The sequence below is a fragment of the Ipomoea nil genome, unplaced genomic scaffold, assembly GCF_001879475.1.
Source record: "Ipomoea nil cultivar Tokyo-kokei standard unplaced genomic scaffold, Asagao_1.1 scaffold3314, whole genome shotgun sequence".
In the NCBI taxonomy this organism is placed as follows: Eukaryota; Viridiplantae; Streptophyta; class Magnoliopsida; order Solanales; family Convolvulaceae; genus Ipomoea; species Ipomoea nil.
Window position 1 is genome coordinate 2853851 of NW_017619742.1, and position 20198 is coordinate 2874048.

At 29.6% G+C, this 20198-nt stretch overlaps 1 protein-coding gene across 2 annotated transcripts; it reads right to left on the minus strand.

The window, feature by feature from the left end:
* Positions 1-4046: 4046 nt before the first annotated feature.
* On the minus strand, positions 4047-19964 carry LOC109169574. 2 transcript variants are annotated; one of them, XM_019318446.1, is made up of 2 exons: positions 19266-19964; positions 4047-4645 (listed from the first exon to the last, which is right to left on the minus strand). In XM_019318446.1, exons 1-2 carry the CDS (start codon positions 19787-19789, stop codon positions 4465-4467), a joined length of 705 nt encoding a protein of 234 aa, XP_019173991.1. In that variant the 5' UTR covers positions 19790-19964; the 3' UTR covers positions 4047-4464. The 2 variants fall into 2 exon arrangements, with proteins under 2 accessions (XP_019173991.1, XP_019173992.1); XM_019318447.1 differs by having other exon boundaries at positions 4047-4462; positions 19057-19962.
* Between the last annotated feature and the right edge of the window lie 234 nt (positions 19965-20198).

Genomic DNA, 20198 nt, shown 5'->3' on the forward strand with positions numbered 1-20198 from the left:
TTGGGTTGTTTCTCTGCTCTGTGAACTAGGGCTTCACTCTTCCGAACCGGCTACTCTCTGGTGTGACAATCTTGGGGCGAGGTATCTATGTGCAAATCCCGTGTTTCATGCAAGGACAAAACACGTCGAGATTGATTATCACTTCGTCCGAGATAAGGTTGCCTCGGGAGACTTCGTGGTCAACTTTGTATCTACCAAGGACCAGCTAGCAGACATCTTCACCAAACCACTCACGGGACCCAGATTCACGCTTCTTTGCGACAAGCTCAATGTCGTCTCGCACCAACCTTGAGCTTGAGGGGGTGTGTTAATAAGTGTTATATTCTATAGTCTTTATATTCTTTATTTATGTGGTTTAGGTTTAATTGACTTGAGCTCTCTATTAGATAGGAGAGTTTCTCGTTAGTTATCTTTTATCTGATGTAATCTCAGTTTGTTGTAACTGATTCACTTAATTCAAACTCTCATCATTCGGACTTAGACTATGTCGGATGTTTGGATACCCGAAAATCCACATTCGGATATATTTTTCCACTTGCTCATGGAGCAATATCTTTGATGAGTGCGAAGGAGTGTATCATTGCTACTTCCACTATAGAGGCATAAATTGTAGCATGCTTTGAGGCTACAATTCAATCATCATGGCTGCGTAATTTCATTTCTGGTTTGGGCATTGTCGACACTATAGACAGACCATTGATGATTCATTGTGATAATATGGCAGCTGTGTTCTTCTCAAAGAATGATAGATATACTAGTGGTGCCAAGCACATGGATTTGAAATTTCTGTCTGTTAAGGAGGAGGTACAAAATCAAAGAGTATCAATAGTGCATATTGGCACCGATCTTATGGTCGCGGATCCGTTGATTAGGGAATTGGCGCCCATGACCTTCATTGGCCATGTTGGAAAGATGGGCATACGGGTAAAGTCCTAAAAGAAGGTTTCACATTCCTAAATGGATTTCTATTCCTAAAAGAAGGTTTCACATTCCTAAAAGAAGGTTTCACATTCCTAAAAGAAGGTTTCACATTCCTATAGTGATTTCTATTCCAAAAAAGAAGTTTCTCATTCCACTAGAAATAGAATTTCTCATCACATCTATAAATACCTATAAAAACTCTAGGGATGATGAAAGTTTTATAGTCTCTAAGTTTTCCAGTCTCCATATCATCAGAGAGGTGAAGCATTATTGATGTATTCAATTCAAAGATTACATCTCTAACAGAACATGTAAGTTTTATCTTTATTTCTGTTTAATTAAAAATCCATGATCATGAACATTGTTTAGTTGATTGATTTGATTTACATGCGATTCATTGGTAATTGTGCTTTCGTATTCAAGTTATAAGCGCATAAACGCTAAATGTCAGCCTTATATGTTCAATTTTGTACTAGTGGATTATTTAACAAAGGGTTTCGCATTCCGATGTTGATGGATCTTGCGGGGAATTATTGGTACGTAGCCATGTTATCAAAGGTCAATGAAAGAACCAGATGATATGCGTTGGTATAGAAGAACTTTTTGAGCAAGTTCAAGATCCGGCCTCTTCGCTACTTCGAATGCACGAGAAATTCAAATTTGATGAATAAAATTAAAGGAACAATTATCAAAAGTCTCGATAACAAAACAAAGGGTCAACTTCACCATCTTATATATCTACTATCTACTATCTATCTACTATCTACTATACTAATAAGAGCCCAAGAGAGTTAGGCCTATAATGGGTAGAAAAAATGGCGGTCAAATTTTTTAATCAAATGAATGGCTCAGATTGATCAGATTTTAATTTTTTCTTAAGATTTCCAAATTTATCCTTAATGAATATGATTATCCGTTAACTTTTCTGTTAAATATTATATTTTCCGTTCATTTCTGTTAGTTCACCGTTAACTTACTCATTGATTTCAATAAGAAAGGTTTTAGGTTCAAACCTCATCCCAATCAAAGTTGGCATAATTAGTACTCTATTTTATTCTTATTAAATTAAATAATAATTTAGTAGCTACAACAAAAGATAATACATATGCATTGCTTTAATTTAGAATTATGTGTCTACAATGTCTTTATTCAAAAAAAATTTATTCATTATCAATAAATACATATGCATTTCTTTAATTTAAAATTATGTGTCTACAATGTCTTTCTTCAAAAAAAAAATATTCATTATCAATAAATTAAATAAGAGAAATAATTTCATTAGTTATATTGTCTTTATTTTTCTCCAATATAAAAATTCTTTACATTCAAATTCATCAATTGATTATATTCGCTACATTGTCCCTACAATGTCTTTATTAAAAAAAAAATATTCATTATCAATAAATTAATTAAGAGAAATAATTTTATTAGTTATATTGTCATTATTTTTCTCCAATGTAAAACTTCTTTACATTCAAATTCATCAATTGATTATGTATATTCACTACATTGTCTATTATCTTTTTTGTGCACTACATTTTAATTAAATATCAAAGTTATAATACAATTCTACTATATATATACTAATAAGAGCCCAAGAGAGTTAGGCCTATAATGGGTAGAAAAAATGACGGTCAAATTTTTTTAATCAAATGAATGGCTCAGATTGATCAGATTTTAATTTTTTCTTAAGATTTCCTAATTTATCCTTAATGAATATGATTATCCGTTAACTTTTCTGTTAAATATTATCTTTTCCGTTCATTTCTATTAGTTCACCATTAACTTACTCATTGATTTCAATAAGAAAGGTTTTAGGTTCGAACCTCATCCCAATCAAAGTTGGCATAATTAGTACTCTATTTTACTCTTATTAAATTAAATAATAATTTAGTAGCTACAACAAAAGATAATACATATGCATTTCTTTAATTTAGAATTATGTGTCTACAATGTCTTTATTAAATTTTTTTTTATTCATTATCAATAAATACATATGCATTTCTTTAATTTAGAATTATGTGTCTACAATGTCTTTATTCAAAAAAAATTATTCATTATCAATAAATTAAATAAGAGAAATAATTTCATTAGTTATATTGTCTTTATTTTTCTCCAATATAAAAATTCTTTACATTCAAATTCATCAATTGATTATATTCGCTACATTGTCCCTACAATGTCTTTATTAAAAAAAAATTATTCAGTATCAATAAATTAATTAAGAGAAATAATTTTATTAGTTATATTGTCTTTATTTTTCTCCAATGTAAAAATTCTTTACATTCAAATTCATCAATTGATTATATATATTCACAACATTGTCTATTATCTTTTTTTGTGCACTACATTTTAATTAAATATCAAAGTTATAATACAAAATAATGTTATATATTTATTTACCAAGTATTCTATTAATACCATGAAAAAATTAAAAAAATATAATTAATAAAGCCAATCATATTAACTACTTGAGGGATTTGTTGACAAAGAGAGTATTCAAATCACACAACAAATTGAAATGAGAACTACCTCGCAATGTCCTTGTTTGACAATCAGCAGTTAGCGGTTAGCGTTAGCGGATTTGACCAGCGAATTATATCAACAGTTGGTAAAAAGATACTCCGTATTTGAAAAAATTAGCTGTTTAGATTAACATGTAAAATGACCTAAGGGTATACATATATTTAATAATATTAATAATAGTAATAATAATAATAATAATAATAATAATAATAATAATAATAATAATAAGCAACAATGCATATACAATTATTGACAAAAAGAGTATTCAAATCACACAACAAATTGAAGTAAGAAACTACCTTGCAATGTCTTTGTTTGACAATCAGCAATTAACTCTTCAATATTAGTATATATTTAATATTTTATGCCCTAATTTTTATTTGTTCTCCCTTATATCTCATATTTGGTTTCAACCATACATATACAATTATTTTATTGACAATTATAGTCAATCTTGACTATATTATCTTGCATTTGTAAACATAGAATTACCTATTTAAATACGCAAATTCAACATTCAATTATCTATGCATGAACAATTCCAATATAATATTGTATTGATATACTTTAAAATACTTATTTAAAAAAACATTGGGCATTATCTCAATCGCTATTGCGCGTAAAAAACTAGTACAAATATAAACAACTCTTACGTGCAGTCATGCAGACTATTTTTTTTGTCCAGGTCCACCCGGTTCGCTCCGGGAGGCACAAAAGCTGGCCCAAAGGGAATCGTCACTTGTGGAAATCAAACCCGAGTTATCCCAGAATTCTTCCCCACAAAAAGAGCTCATTTGCTAGTTGAGCTACCCTATTGGGTTGTCATGCAGACTATATTATTGAACCAAAACTATATATGGAAGTAAATAAAAAGAAATATTGAGGCATGATCCTCTAAACCAAAATAATAGCGCAAGCCTTTCCTTGTGAGTACAATCAGCCATAAATGAAAGATTCATCCTTCCTTTCCTTATGAATGCGAGTTGACCTTCGCAACTCGTTCGGGTCTTGGGTTGTTTAGTTGTGGGGTTGTATCAAATTATTAAAATTATCATTACGCATCAAGGGCCTTAGAAAATAAGGTTGAATTTTACGTATTACTGGTCGTCCACAGTTGAAATGAGCAGTGAAACCTGTCTCCTTGTCATACCACACCCAGCCGCCTCTCCTAGAAATTCCACCATTGCACTTACTGCACCAGACACTAGCCCCCGCTGGGAACGAGAAGTATAGATGCTGGCTCTGCCATTCGGTTATAAGAGCGCAATCTACATGCAGGTCATAATCGCATATGCTGCAGCGGTAGAAAGGGGTGTTTGCTGGAGAGAGGCAAGCGTCGCACATATTGCGATCAGAGGATGGAGGGTGGAGGTGGAGAGGGTGCGCAGGGTGATGAGATATGTGATGGATTTGAACCTTCATTTTGAGGCAGTCTTCGTCGTGGATGAAGAAGTCGCAAGCTTCACAGCCATGGGCAAAGCCGTCGATCGGCAAGCTGCAGATGCTGCAGTTGGTTTCGTCCTGGATTTCGAGCTTGAATTGGTAGAGGGGGTGAGGGTGGGAGGCGTGGTTAATCTTTTCGACGCCCAAGTCCGCTGGGTCTCCCAACACAGTAGCCACTTTGGGATGAGGGTCATTCCATGTACCCTCAATACACACCAACGACGGGCTTGATGATGAAGATAAATTTGGGCGTCTATTCATCATATATTTTAATTTCTTTTTTTCTTAATTTAGTTGTGAAAGGAGTGTTGTTGTGTATAGCGGATTTCACTTTCTGTATTATTTATAGAGTGTTACGTTGATGATTTGAAATATATGTTCGATTCTATCTATAAGAGTATATAAGATAAGAAGATAAAGTAAAACATATGCTCTTATTTTTGGACGCAGAATAATTAAATCAATTGGCCTGGGCGACATTGAAATTTAAGAGGCAAGAGTCAAATAGTTCTATCTACTACTCACAAGTGGTCAATTAACCATTTTGATACAAAATAAGAGCTATTTAGATACAAAACTTCTTAAAAATTTTGTATTTACCATTTTTTTTCAGTTCCATCAGGTTTTGATGACATGTCGTCCAGTTAAGCTGATCGATGTGGCTAGTAAAATAATTTTTTATTTTTGACATGGTGTTCAACAAAATAATATTTTCTTTGACATGGCTTCAATCCATCGAAAAGTTCTAATAGATGAAATTTGGTCTTTCCAACCAAAAAATCACAGTCATACCCCTCCTGAAACGATTTCAAATACATTTACTAAATGGGTCTTTCCAAAAATTACACAAATGTAAAAATAATATACATATTTGCACCTTACCTTCCATCTTTGACAACCAAAAATTTTCATCCGTGAATCACGAGTTGTGCAAATTGGGACTTTCAATCCACAACGATTGTACATCGTAGGCTCATACTCCAAGTTTTTTTCGCGCTCCTAATGAAGTTGAAGATGAAGACATTTCAAATCAAGAAGACTAGCGAAGTAGATACGATTTTGAAAAGATGAAGCTGAAGAAAGAAGTCGAAGATGGGTTTGAGAAGACAAAGCTTAAGAAATTAAAGAAACTAAGCCGAAGATGAAGAACAAACTGATAGGGTTTGCTTGGTTTTAATTTATAGCCTTAACAAATTCTATCTCAACAAGACAAAAACCTTTTTTTAATTAAATTTTCATGTCAGTTTCATATGGACTTGCAATCTAATAGAACCTGAAAAAATGATGTATGAAAATTTTTTAGGAGGTTTATGTATCAAATTAGCTCTTATTTTAAACCAAGGTTAATTGAGCAAACTTTTAAGAAAACAATGGTTTGCTTGTATCCATAAAACCATAGCACTTGCGTGCTTTGGGTAATCTGATCTGAACTGTACTATTCCTACTACACTAGCAAAAACATGTATGGTAAAATTAGACAATAATTTTATGCACCGCGTGCGGAGGAGATTAGCCATAAAATGCACTCATGCATCTATCTACACATCATTTGAAACATCTAATCATATTACCAAAGTGATTAATTTCAATTCACCATCAGCCCATTCAAACCTATTAATTAACCCTATGAATATAATTTATGTAAATTATATTTCAAATCTTGTCAAATTGAATACATATTACTATGTCAAAAATTATAGTTAATACTGACTCCACACACATGTCTTCAAGATACCAATTGTTAGGATTAAATTCTTCCACGACGCTAAAAGTTATAATTATATTCATAGCAAATGCCTAACTTTATTTATATATATTTGCATAACAGCCAACGTCGTCATATTTCAATAAAGATGGTGAACTTGACCCGACCTCAAAAAAAAAAAAAATAATAATAATAATAATAATAATTCTTAAATACCATCCAATACAATCACATATATAGTGGTAAATAATGGATATTTTATAAGCAGAAAATTCATATTCTGATGTGGGATCGGACATAAATTAAACCAATATGCCTTATGTCTGTCCTATTCCCTTACTGATTGAGATGTTAAGATTCTTAATTATTTAGGCTAGGATTGTAGACTATATATATGACCAACCACCTGTGTACAAGTACAAATACCCTGGTTGCTTCAACCAAAAGCAACACAAATAACCCTAATCACACAACCCAAAGTTTAAATTAAATTCGCACTTGCACAACAAAGGCTTCTAAAAATTCCTATGACTGTTGGGAAATCATTCAATAAATTCTTGGTAATGAGTTGTAGGGAGTTTGTTAATAAACTCCATCCTTTTTCACTTTTTCTTGTGGCTATCCTCTAATTATATTATTTGTGGCTTACTTTTAATAAGTTTAGTTTCTGGTTAAAATGTAGAGGTTAGTCAAAGTCCTCTAGTGTATAAACCCTATCTCATTTGTATGAAGACACATCAGACAACCTTCTTCCTCTCCTTTGTATGCTTCCCTAACTCTGAGCAATAGTCAGGTTCGTCTACGTTTAAGCTGGTGCAAGCTTAGCGTGGTTATTCTATGTTGTTTACTCTCGAAAACATACCAATTTATCTTGACTGCACTGTTATCGGACAAATAACACTTTTAAGACAATGATATATAACACGACACAGACTCCCTAACACCATTACTTGTTCTTATTTCCTAAAATCATTATTTTAATTTCACCAGATCAGAATAATCTTGTCCTGAGTAGGTAACGCATCACGTGCCTTAGAAAACAAGTGTTCACTTTATATTGTATTGGTCGTCCACACATGAAATGAGCAGTGTAACCTGGGTCTCCCCAGACGGCCAGACAGCAGCCACTTCGCGCTCAGGGTCATCCCAAGTACCCTCAATACACACCAACTGACTTGATGATGAAGATAAATTTTGGCGTCTATTCATTTTTTTTTTTCTCAACTAGTATTTGCGCCCGTGCGATGCACGAAATGGATTTGTTGTAATATATTAAGAATATTTGGATCGATATATAATTATTTAAATTAAAACATCAAATATTATATAGTGCAATTGAATGTATGGTTTGGTCATTTATGTGTTTTTATGTTATTAATTGCTCAAATTAATAGCTAATATGTAGATGTACGCATGCGGTGCTGTAACTTTGGAGATTTTATTTATCATTGTTCAGTACTTTTATAAATTAGTCAAATGTGCTCGTTCTCTAGCAACTCAGTTATAAAAATGAATTGATATCCTAATTTTTTTTTTTTTTGAAAATAATTGATATCCTAATTTATTTGTATGGAAAATATATTTTTTGTCTAGATATATAGCAATTTTTCCATTTAAAAAAACATAATATCACGAATTGTATTTACATACTATTGAAACCTCTTTGTAGACAACATTGGTAGTAACAACACAATCTTGTCTATCTTCGTCTAGAGCTAACACCTTTAGTCCAAAAGGATGGGTGACTCGGGTGAAAATATATAATGGTAGAATTTCAGTCAATTAGTGATCCTTTTATATTTTCAGTCAATTAGTAATATCAAATTCATTTTCAGTCAATTATTCTTTTTTATTTTTACTTTTTTTTTAGTCAATTAGTCAATTAGAATATTAGATGCATTGATATTTTTACCTAATTTCTGTTCCAGTTATAATTGATAATGTAGAATATTTTTATTAAAATATTTTCGTTGTATTTTTAATTTAATTTTACTATTGTTTAAAGGAATAAAGTTCAAATTGGCCACTGAACGTAACTTGAAAATGCAATTAGGCCACTGAACGAACAAAAAGTGCAATTAGGCCACTGAACATTCCAAAAACGTGCAATTAGGCCACTGAATTCTCCAAACGAATGCAATTTCACCGGATAGCAGGTTACCATCAATTTTAGCAGGTTACCTGCTTACGTGGCAGCTGAGTTGGCATTTTTAATAATTTTTAAATAATTTTTAATTAATTTTAATAATAAATTTTATAAAAAATTGAAAAATAAATTAAATAAAAAATAAAATAAAGGCGTTTTTATTTTTTAAAAATTTTTTAAAATAAAAATTTATTATTAAAATTTATTAAAAATGATTTAAAATTTATTAAAAATGCCAACTCAGCTGCCACGTAAGCAGATAACCTGCTAAAATTGAGGGTAACCTGCTATCAGGTGAAATTGCACATTTTTAGAGTGTTCAGTGACCTAATTGCACTTTTTTTTTCGTTCAGTGGCCTAATTGCATTTTCAGGTTACGTTCAGTGGCCAATTTGAACCTTATTCCAAAATTAAAATATGCATTTACTATTGATGATGTAGAATATTATTATTGAAATATTTTCGTCCAATTTTTAATTTCTGTTCCATTTTTTAATTAAAATGCAATGATCTGCCAATTTATTTTTTCATTTCAATTATGGATCATTTTTTATTTGTAGTCAATTATTAATATTCATTTCCTTTTATAATTTCAGTCAATTACTAATATCAGATTCATTTTCAGACAATTATTCTTTTTTATTTTCAGTCAATTAGTTAATTAGAATATCAGATGCAGTGATATTTTTACCTATCTGAACAATTTTTAATTAATAATGTAGAATATTTTTTTTGAAATATTTCCGTTCCATTTTTAGTTTACCTTTACTATTGTTTAAAATATGTCTTTACTATTGATGGTGTAGAATATTATTATTGAAATCTTTCCTTTTCATTTTTTATTTACTTTTACTTTATGATGTAGGATATTATTATTGAAATATTTCTGTTTCATTTTTTATTTATGTTTCATTGCTTGAAATTGTGAAATATTTATGATATAATTGTGATTTAATTTATTCTACTCTGTAATATTAATGTGAAAAATTAAAATGCAATAATCAGACAATTTTCTTTTCCATTTTAGTCAATTATGGATCATTTTTTTTAATTTTTAATCAATTATTAATATTCATTTCCTTTTACAATTAACCTAATTTCTGTTTCTTTTTTCATTTTTAATTTTCAGTCAATTATTAATATTCATTTATTTTCTAATTTAACTAATTTTTGTTCCATTTTTAATTGATGATGATGTAGAGAATTATTGTGAAATATTTATGTCCCTTTTTTAATTTACCTTTACTATTTACTATTGTTTGAGCAGGAAATCAAGTAAATAGAATTTTGTTTTTAATTATATTATAGATTATAGATTATAGATTATAGATTATACATTTTCCAGCAATCCAAACACTCCGATCCCTTAGTATCCCATCAAAAAATGGATAAAGAAAAGTCATTTCATTAATAAAATTAAAAATAATTAAATTAAATCTAATAATGCTATATTTATTTGTAACTGTATATTAATTTCATTTTGAAATCATTGGTTCACATATTTGAATTATTTATTTTTTCTTTAATTATTATAAACAGAAATGATACTGTACTAATTAATTTATGATATTTATCAAATTATATTTTTAAAAAATATAAGATTTACACATGTTATGAGGGGTTAAAACATATTTTAAAATTATTTCTTATTAATAAGTATTTTTATTTTTAAAATACTTTCCAGCGGCCCACACACTCCCTTAGACTCCCATAAAAATGTAATAAAGAAAAGTCATTTCATTAAGAAAATTAAAACTAATTAAAGTACATCTAATAATGCTATATTTATTTGTAAATGTATATTAATTTTATTTTGAAATCATTGGTTCACATATTTGAATTATTTATTTTTTCTTTAATTATTATAAACAGAAATGATATTGTAGTAATTAATTTATGATATTTATCAAATTGTATTTTTAAAAATATTGTGTTTTACCGGCAATTTATATCATGCACCAGGGCGCGCATTGCATTGTGCGCCCTGATGCAATACATAATTGTATAAAAAGATACACATAATTGTATAAATAAATACACATAATTGTATAAACAAACACACATAACTGTATAAAAAATACACATAATTATATAAATAAATACACATAATGATATAAACAAATACAAATAATCACGTCAACCCCCTTTCGCGTCTCCCAAAACGACGTCGTTTTGAGAGACGCGGGACGCACAGTGCTGAGCACGCCGTGGTGCAGGGTATAACGATTGTGTTTTACCCGTGCGTTGCACGAATTTTTTTTTTTTTATATTATGAATTTAAAATTAAAAATAGAAAACAATGAAAATATATTATAATGTACAATATAATAATATAGTTGGACTTTTATATATTTGGTCAAGTATCTATTTTCATAATATACAAAATTTAAATTTAAATTTTGTATGGTTAATGTTTTTTGGTGTGAATTTTTTTTTGTATGGTTAATATAATCTCTAATCATGTTGTATATTTAGATAAATTTATTAAAAAAATCACATAATTAAGTTTATTTATTCCTAATTGTATTTCATATATATTATAATTCTAAAAATATAAATACTAACTAAGAGAATTATATTTAGAAATCAATAAAAAAATGTAAATTCTAAATTTTGTAAGAATAAATTTAAACTCTAATCGGACACATTTCCTTATATGATTGTATAATACATTGTATATACACAAAATATTTATTAATATGTATATAGAAAAATTCTATAATATAATTTCATTAATTATAATTTATATTGATAGATTTATAATTAAAAAAATTACATTTAGAAATTTAAAAAGTAGCATTTAAATATTGTATGATTATTATAGTGTATAATTGTATGTATATTTTTTTAAAAAAATTATAAATATTCATGTTTTGTTAATTTTATACTTTCATTTTTTTAATTATATTTCATATTTTATTAATTATAATTTAATGAAATTGTCACAAATATTTCAATGGAAGAAATCTTATATTTCTCAGTTTCAATAATTATATTAATTATAATTAATAAATATTATTACCATAATAATTTCATTAATTATATTAATTCTAATATTTGTTCTCTTCCAATATTTAAACACATTACCATAATTATCATAATAATTACACGAAAGAAGGAAAGAAAATTATTAGAATAATTACCATTAATAAAAATTAGAAAATTATATTAAAAATTAATTATATATCAAGGTAAGTATAATTTATTTTATGCCAATAACATTATACATTAAGTATATATATAATTATAGAAAAGGAGATATAATTTTAAAAAGTAAATTATTAATTAGATTACCTAATATAATTGTCCTACTAATTGATTCCATACTACTATGTATAATTCATATATTTGAATTTTTTAAAGCTAAATACTTATTAATTACCTTAATAATTAAGATAATTTTTAGTCAATCAATATTCAATAGTACTAAGTGTATTACTTCGAATTTTTATAAATAAGATACAATATTTTAAAATCAAAATAATTAAAATAATGTGTCCATATTACAAAAGATTTTATAATAGTAATTTTTATTGCATAATAGAATTTGTCAATTATTAAACATTGTTTATGGTAATTATTGTATGACATTTAATACTAAGATTATTAGGTATAATTTTTATAATTAAGGTATAATATTATTAAATCAAAATGATTAAAAATAACGTGTCCACAATATAAAATAAATTATACTTGTCTTAATAATTATTTATTAATATAAATTTACAATTATAAATTTGTATACGAAAAAACATAGAAACTGAAACTTCTGGTTAAAAAAAAAAAAAAAAAAAACTCTCCATTTCCCTTTTTTTTTTTTGGGTCACCAATGGATTGTATTTATAGGTAGAGAATGTGAGAATTATAAATTAATAATATAAGTTTCATTTTCCATTTCCGTTTCTATTCAGTCAATTAGAAATTTTTTATAATTTTCAACCCATTAATAATATACATTTCCTTCTTCAATTTGCATAATTTCAATTTCGTTTTCCAAATCCGTGTTTCATATGTTATTCCCATACATAATATTCACGTTACTATAAATTGATTAGCAATTAATACATTTACAATATACCATAATTATGCAATATTACCAATTGATACATTTTAATCAATTTACATTAAACATATGTTTACCACGGAAGAAAATGGGATATAATTTAAAAAGTAAATTATTAATTAGATTACCTAATATAATTGTCCTACTAATTGATTAAATGGTTGTATAATTCATATATTTGTAGACTTTTTAAAGCTAAATACCTATTAATTGCCACAATAATAATTAAGATTATTTTTAATTAGTCAATCAATATTCAATAGTAGTAAAAGTATTACTTTGATTTTTTATAAATAAGATATAATATTATTAAACCGAAATAATTAAAAATAATGTATCCATAGTACAAAAGATTTTATAATGCTAATTTTTATTGCCTAATAGAATTTGTCAATTATTAACCATTATTTATGGTAATTATGCTAAATTTACAACATCAAATAATATCTCAAAATCAACTTAGTACTTAAAACTGCAATTACTACACAATAATATTTTCCTCAAAATAACAAATAATTAAACTTTATTCCTTCTCAACTTGTTCATCCTGAATTCCTATCCATGTTCACCTGTATAAATAATTTTACACAAAAACAGAATGTAGACAAAAATTAGCATAAGCTAAGTAAGTTTACTTCACCCCGTAAAATAATAGTTTGAATTTTTTATATTTTCAAAACTCATATAATTTCATACTTTTCCAGAATACATGTGGAGTTATACATTTTCTTGTATGGAGAATAAATAGTTATTTATGGAGAAGTAACCAAACTTTTTGAAATCCACTTTGAAACTGGACTAAAACCTATGTGCACACCCCAGAAGATTCCAAGCCACTGGGTAATATATGATCCAAGTAGTTAGGTTTTCCTACCTACTACCACTCAAACAATTTGGAAACTGAATCATAACTTATGTGATGCACTCTCATGTGATTCTAAGCCCAATGAGTAGTAAATAGTCCAAGTAAACAGTATTCACTCTTATTTGGACACCACACAATATATTATTTTCTCAAAATTTCATTATTTCTCCACAAATAAATACTTTCTCCACAAAAATACAATTTTCTCCAGAATATATAATTTTCTCCAAATACATTTTTCAAAAAAAAAAAGAAAAAAAAAATACAATTTTCTCCACATGATTTGTCCAAAATATAATTATAGTCCATAATCCAGTATTAATACAATTTCACAATACTACTATGTATACAACACCAAAAATTTCAAGCCAAGTATTTACATAACGCACGAGTTCTACAAATCGAAACTCATTCTCGATATTTCGAGAATCACCACTCACAATATTACTATTTATCGATAAATGTACTTGTGTTCACATGAATAACATATATCATATAATATCACATATAATATCAATACATACAGTATTCGGGGAAAATAATAATTTTGGTGAATATAAAATCTTACCCTCAAAGGCAAACTTTGTATAATCTTAATAGCATCCTAACCACCTTGATAAGAAACCTGCATGTGAATCAAATAAATCCAATAATAATAATAAGCGAAGCATATTATTCATTAATCATCATCATCATCAATGTCAACAAACTTTGATTTAAACAAAAGAATTTGGAGAGTAGAAACAATTACCTGAAGTAGAGATTAAGTGAATGAGTTTTGCTAGGATTGAAGAAAACGTACAAATATATTAAAAATCATGAAGAACCAGTAGTGTGAGGGAAGAAGAATGAATGCCAAAGTCTAAAAATTTGTATTTATAGGTGAAAAATAGTAATTCGAAAGGAAAGTATAATAATTTATTTAAAAATATATAGAAAGTAAAGTAAGTAAGGTAATAAAGTTATTATTATTATTATTAGTATATATAGATTAAATTAAATATTAATTGTATATAATGTCTATATATATATCACACAGAATATTTACTATATTTAATTATTTAATTATTCTTTTACTACCTAATTTATATATTATTACTATCAATATATACATCTAATATATAAATAATATCACACGTATATATAAATGACTATATATATAAATTTTTATATCTATAATTATTATTTCAATATATATGAATTTACAAAAATGGTCCTAAGTTTTGGGGGGAAAATTGGTTTGGAGGATTTTACTTTTATATATATATATATATATATATATATATATATATATATATATATATATATATATATATATATATATATATATATATATATATAGATTTAGATGTGAAAGGAATGTTGTGTTGGAAAAATTAGCTTAAAATGACATAAAATGGCATATTAAGTGGTTATTTTGTGGTACAATTATCAGTGGGGTTCACTTTCGATTTGGGTCGGGTCAAAGTGGATTCGGATTCTTCGTAGTAAGACGAAGAGATTGATATATTGTACGCTCAAAACGGATAATGGGTGAATGAGATATTGATTCTCAAAGTAGACCCATTTGAGTTGGGAAATGAAGGGAAAATAGTGGACTTTGTCCCACATTGGTTTGGAAACAAGATTTGCCCCCCTTATATACATGAGCTCTTTTGAACCTTGTAGAATTGTATAGCATAGAGGCTCTCTCGCGCGGGGGTTGGGGGGCGCAAAGATTCAAGCCCGAGCACGCCTGCGGGCACGAATGTCGTCCGGAAATTGGCTGACCTCTCGTGCATCTGTGACCACAAGAGATTAAACTCATTTGTTACGGAATTAATACTGTTTTAATTCTGAGTTTAATCCTACTTAGTGGGTGACTGTTACATGTGTTACACAATTGGTTTTAATACCAATTTAATGGCCATGTTGAATGCTAGCACTCCAACATCCCTATATATAAAGAGAGGTAGAGCAGTAGCATTTTACACAGTACAGAAACGAAAGGAATTCCAGTAGCTTTCAGCTTCTCAAAACTCTGCTTCTACTCTCTTCTTTACCAACCAATGTTCACTGCTTTGTTTTGTTAGCCGGGTTCTTTGTTTAGGTGCATAAACAAAGAATCGTAGCACGTTTTATCCTGAGAAACCTAGGCTACAACGCTCCTAGCACTTGTGGGAGGTAGCAAATAAGGTTTTAAGGAAAAGAACTTTGTGTTCGAACTCGTGCTAAACCTATATCCAAACACTCCACCTTTTCCTTCCCAGATTTTCTGTTTTCCCATATAATATTAATCTTTTCGTAGGATTATTATTTTTTGGATTTTTCAACCATATTACCCAACATGTTGTTGTGTATAGTGGATTGCACTTTCAGTATAATAAACTGTATATTTATAGAGTGTTGATGATTTTAAATATATGTTCAGTTCTATCTATACTTCAAGCAATTGGGTGACATTGAAAAGAGTCAAATACATCCATCTACAGTTGTTATACAGTGGTCTATGGTCCACATATTGTTGTGTAGACCATGATTGTCGAATGAAACTGTAGTAGAATTAAAATGTGTCATTATATATAATGAAACAAATGATACTTTAGTGTTATTATATATAATGAAACTAGTGTGTGGAAAATGAAACAAAAAAATAGAGCTCAAGCAATATAATAATATATATTATCAAATGATACTATAGTAGAATTAAAATGATACTTTAATATTGCTATAATGAAACTAGTGTGGAGGAAAAAATGAAACTAAAAAAACATAACAATATTGTCAAATGAAACTGAAGTTTAATTAAAATGATACATACTTCATGGTCCACGCTATTATATACATCATGGTCCCAGAGTAAAATTTGTTGTCCATCTATTACTCACAAGTACTCAATTAACCTCTTGGGTTTAATTAAAATAAGAATCAATTTGATACATAAACTTCTTAAAATTCTTGCATTTACCATATTTTCAAGTTCCATCAAGTTTTGATGACAAGGCGTCCGGTTAAAGTGATGTGACTAGTAAAATAATTTTTTATTTTTGACATGGTAGCCAACAAAATAATATTTTCTTTAACATGGTATCAATCCATGTGCACCATTATGTTGTGCAACCGTGTGCACCATGTTCTTGCTTCGATAACTCAAAAATAGGAGAGGTTTTTTTAGCAATGAATTTTTATTTCGGAATTGAATCCATAATTTCTATACTATACATCATGGGATAGTTTCCATGATGTGAAGCTGAAGGATCGAACTTTGATGTGGTAAACTTTGTTAAGCCACTTTACTCTTGTCCGCACGCTTTCTTTGATGATTTTTATTTTTATTTTTCTAACTTTTGTTTGTATTATGTATTCTCAAGAACTCGGACCTTATAGAAACTATTGAGTTGGAAAACCTGTTGATTAATGCATGTATTACAATATGCGCTCTGCTGAAGCCAGAAATGAAAGCAGAGTGAAGATTTTACGGTTAGTTCCTGTGCCTTTCAGGATTTCCTTTTCCTCTCATTATCATTAGTAATATGACCATCTCCTTTGGCTTTGCATAAAAGATATGATGCGAAATGGATGAAACATATACATTGGGATAAGTTACACTCCATATTTGTTTTTATTTTTTCAATTGATTTTTCTATGAATGATGACAGAATTAGTACCTCATTTACAATGTTATCCTTGTTTTTTAATTTGGACAGTTTTGGTCCCTCAATTAGTCCGGCGTTAGTCAATTTAATCCTTGTGTTAGTTAATCATCCTAACTCCGTTTACCGCGTGGGTATTATAGAAATTTCACTTAGCCTTGATTATATTAGCTTATGTACTTCCAGTTGTACAATATAATACACATACATTATTCCAAAAGGCTGAACCCCAACCCTAAGAGCCCCACACCCGGCCACTACATACACATACACGGTATAAGGATTGTTTGGTGCACGTGGATCGACCAATGACCATCCTCTCACTCTCTATTCTCTAAGCTTCTTGAATCTTTCCTCGACTCACCGCACACCCACCACTGAATTTCTGGTCATAGATCACTTTTTCCCTCTCTCAACGCCCGCAGTTCTGACTGAATCAATGGCTGCCGTCGATACTAAAATCTACCCTTCCCTCTCCGAGGTAAAACTCTTATCTCTCACTATGTATTTATCTATATGTACAGGCACAGTTTAGTTTGTGATCTGATCATCTGAATTCTGTGGATTTCATTTATAAAATTGGTGTTTTATGTGCTGAATTATGAAATACTGTGCATTTCTGCTCACTCTTCTGTTTGGTTGAATTACGAGTGATGTTTTATTTGTGGACTTTGCGTTGAAAATGATACGCATGGTTAGAGATGATTCGCGAAATTTTACTTCACGGATTCTTATTATTGATCCCGATGTTTATGTTATGCTGTTTTGTTTGGTTTAATTGCTTTTTACTTGCTTATTTATATTTGAATTAGTTGAGATGATGGAGATCACATTTCCTTGTTCCTGCCTTTTTTTGGTATTTATGCCATTTTATGTTTGGGAAAATCTTCTTTCTTATCCTGTCTTGATGTAGGCTGAATATGACAGAACTTGACGTTTTGTACTTAACATTTGATCTTGAAATCTAAAATAATCTACTAACTTATGAATTGTTTTGTTTAAGTGGGTGAGAAAGAGGGTTTTTGACCACAAGGCTTTGGGGTTTAAAGATGAGATTGAATCATTGAAATATCTATTCATTTCTCCACGAGTTAGAGGTTCCTATAATACCCATGTTGTAAATGGAGTTTATGATGATTAAGTAACAGAAATACTAAACTAATTGAGGGACCAAAACTATCCAAATTGGAAAACAAAGATAACATTGCAAATAGGGTACTAATTGAGGGGCTAAAAGTGCGATTTTCCCGAGATAATTTAAGAAAAAAAATCACTCAAGAAATATAGGTATAAATATTGTTGGATAGGGGCAAAAAATAAAACACATCTAAATTTTATTAAAAATTAAAAATATTTATAACAAAATATGAAACATAATTAATTTGATAAAATAATTCGAATAGAGAACACATTATAAATTACACATGTCATTATTTTTTTTTAAAAGAAAGATTCAAGAGAAACTGTAAAATTGTGTTAATGCCAACAAAGGATTCAAACTCGGGACTTTTATTATAACCAAATATATGCTTTACCAACTAATCTATCTCATTTCTTATTAAGATTTATTTGTTTTTTTTTATACTAATACTAATACTAAAATTTGTACTATATATACATATATATACATACAAAAATTATATATGGGGTGGGGATGGGGAGGGGCAGCTGCGCCCCTACCCTTTAGCTCCATCCATGATCCTTCCTTTCCTTACGAATGCGAGTTGACCTTCGCAGCTCGTTCGGGTGTTCGATTGCTTAGTTGTGGGGTTGTATCATATTATTAAAATTATCATTACAAGAATCCTTTCCTACGTAGGTAACGTATCAAGGGCCTTAGAAGACAAGGTTGATCTTTATGTATTACTGGTTTTCCACAGTTGAAATGAGCAGTGAAACCTGTATCCTTGTCATACCACACCCAGCCGCCTCTCCTAGAAATTCCACCATTGCACTTACTGCACCAGACACTAGCCCCCACTGGAAACGAGTAGTATAGCCGCATCAAGGTTCCGTCAACCGCCGTCTCACTTGTGGTTAAAACAGCGCAGTCTACATGCAGGTCATAATCGCAGATGCTGCAGCGGTAGAAAGGGGTGTTGGCTGGAGAGAGGCAAGCGTCGCACATATTGCGATCAGAGGATGGAGGGCGGAGGTGGAGATGGTGCTCAGGGTGAGATCTGTGATGGATTTGAACCTTGAGATCGAGGCAGTCTTCGTCGTGGATGAAGAAGTCGCAAGCTTCACAGCCATGGGCAAATCCGCGAATCGGCAAGCTGCAGATGCTGCAGTTGGTTTTGTCCTGGATTTCGAGCTTGAATTGGTAGAGGGGGTGAGGGTGGGAGGCGTGGTTCATCTTTTCAACGCCGATGTCCGCTGGGTCTCCCCACACAGCAGCCATTTTGGGATGAGGGTCATCCCAAGTACCCTCAATACACACCAACGACTGACTTGATGATGAAGATAAATTTGGGCGTCTATTCATCATATATTTTTATTTCTTTTTTTCTTAATTTAGTTGTGAAAGGAGTGTTGTTGTGTATAGCGGATTTCACTTTCTGTATTATTTATAGAGTGTTGATGATTTGAAATATATGTTCAATTCTGTCTATAAGAGTATATAAGATAAGGAGATAAAGTAAAAAATATGCTCTTATTTTGGACGCAGAATAATTCAAAGCTTTGGGTGACATTGAAATTTACGAAGCAAAACGTCAAATAGGTCTATCTACTACTCACAAGTGTTCAATTAATCTCTTTGTCTTAAATAAGAGCTATTTTGATACATAAACTTTCTAAAATTCTTGTATTTACTATTTTTTCCAGCTTTCATTAAGTTTGATGACATGGTGTCCGGTTAAGCTGATGACGCTAGTAAAATCATTTTTTATTTTTTT

What these genes read in the sequence shown, in the direction of transcription:
- LOC109169574 (XM_019318446.1), bottom strand. Translation starts at nt 19,789, where the DNA reads ATGATGAATAGACGCCCAAATTTATCTTCATCATCAAGTCAGTCGTTG. An exon ending in CCAGTGGGGGCTAGTGTCTG is followed by an intron (nt 4,646 to 19,265) that starts GTGCAGTAAGTG and finishes GGCTAGTGTCTG; the next exon opens with GTGCAGTAAGTGCAATGGTG.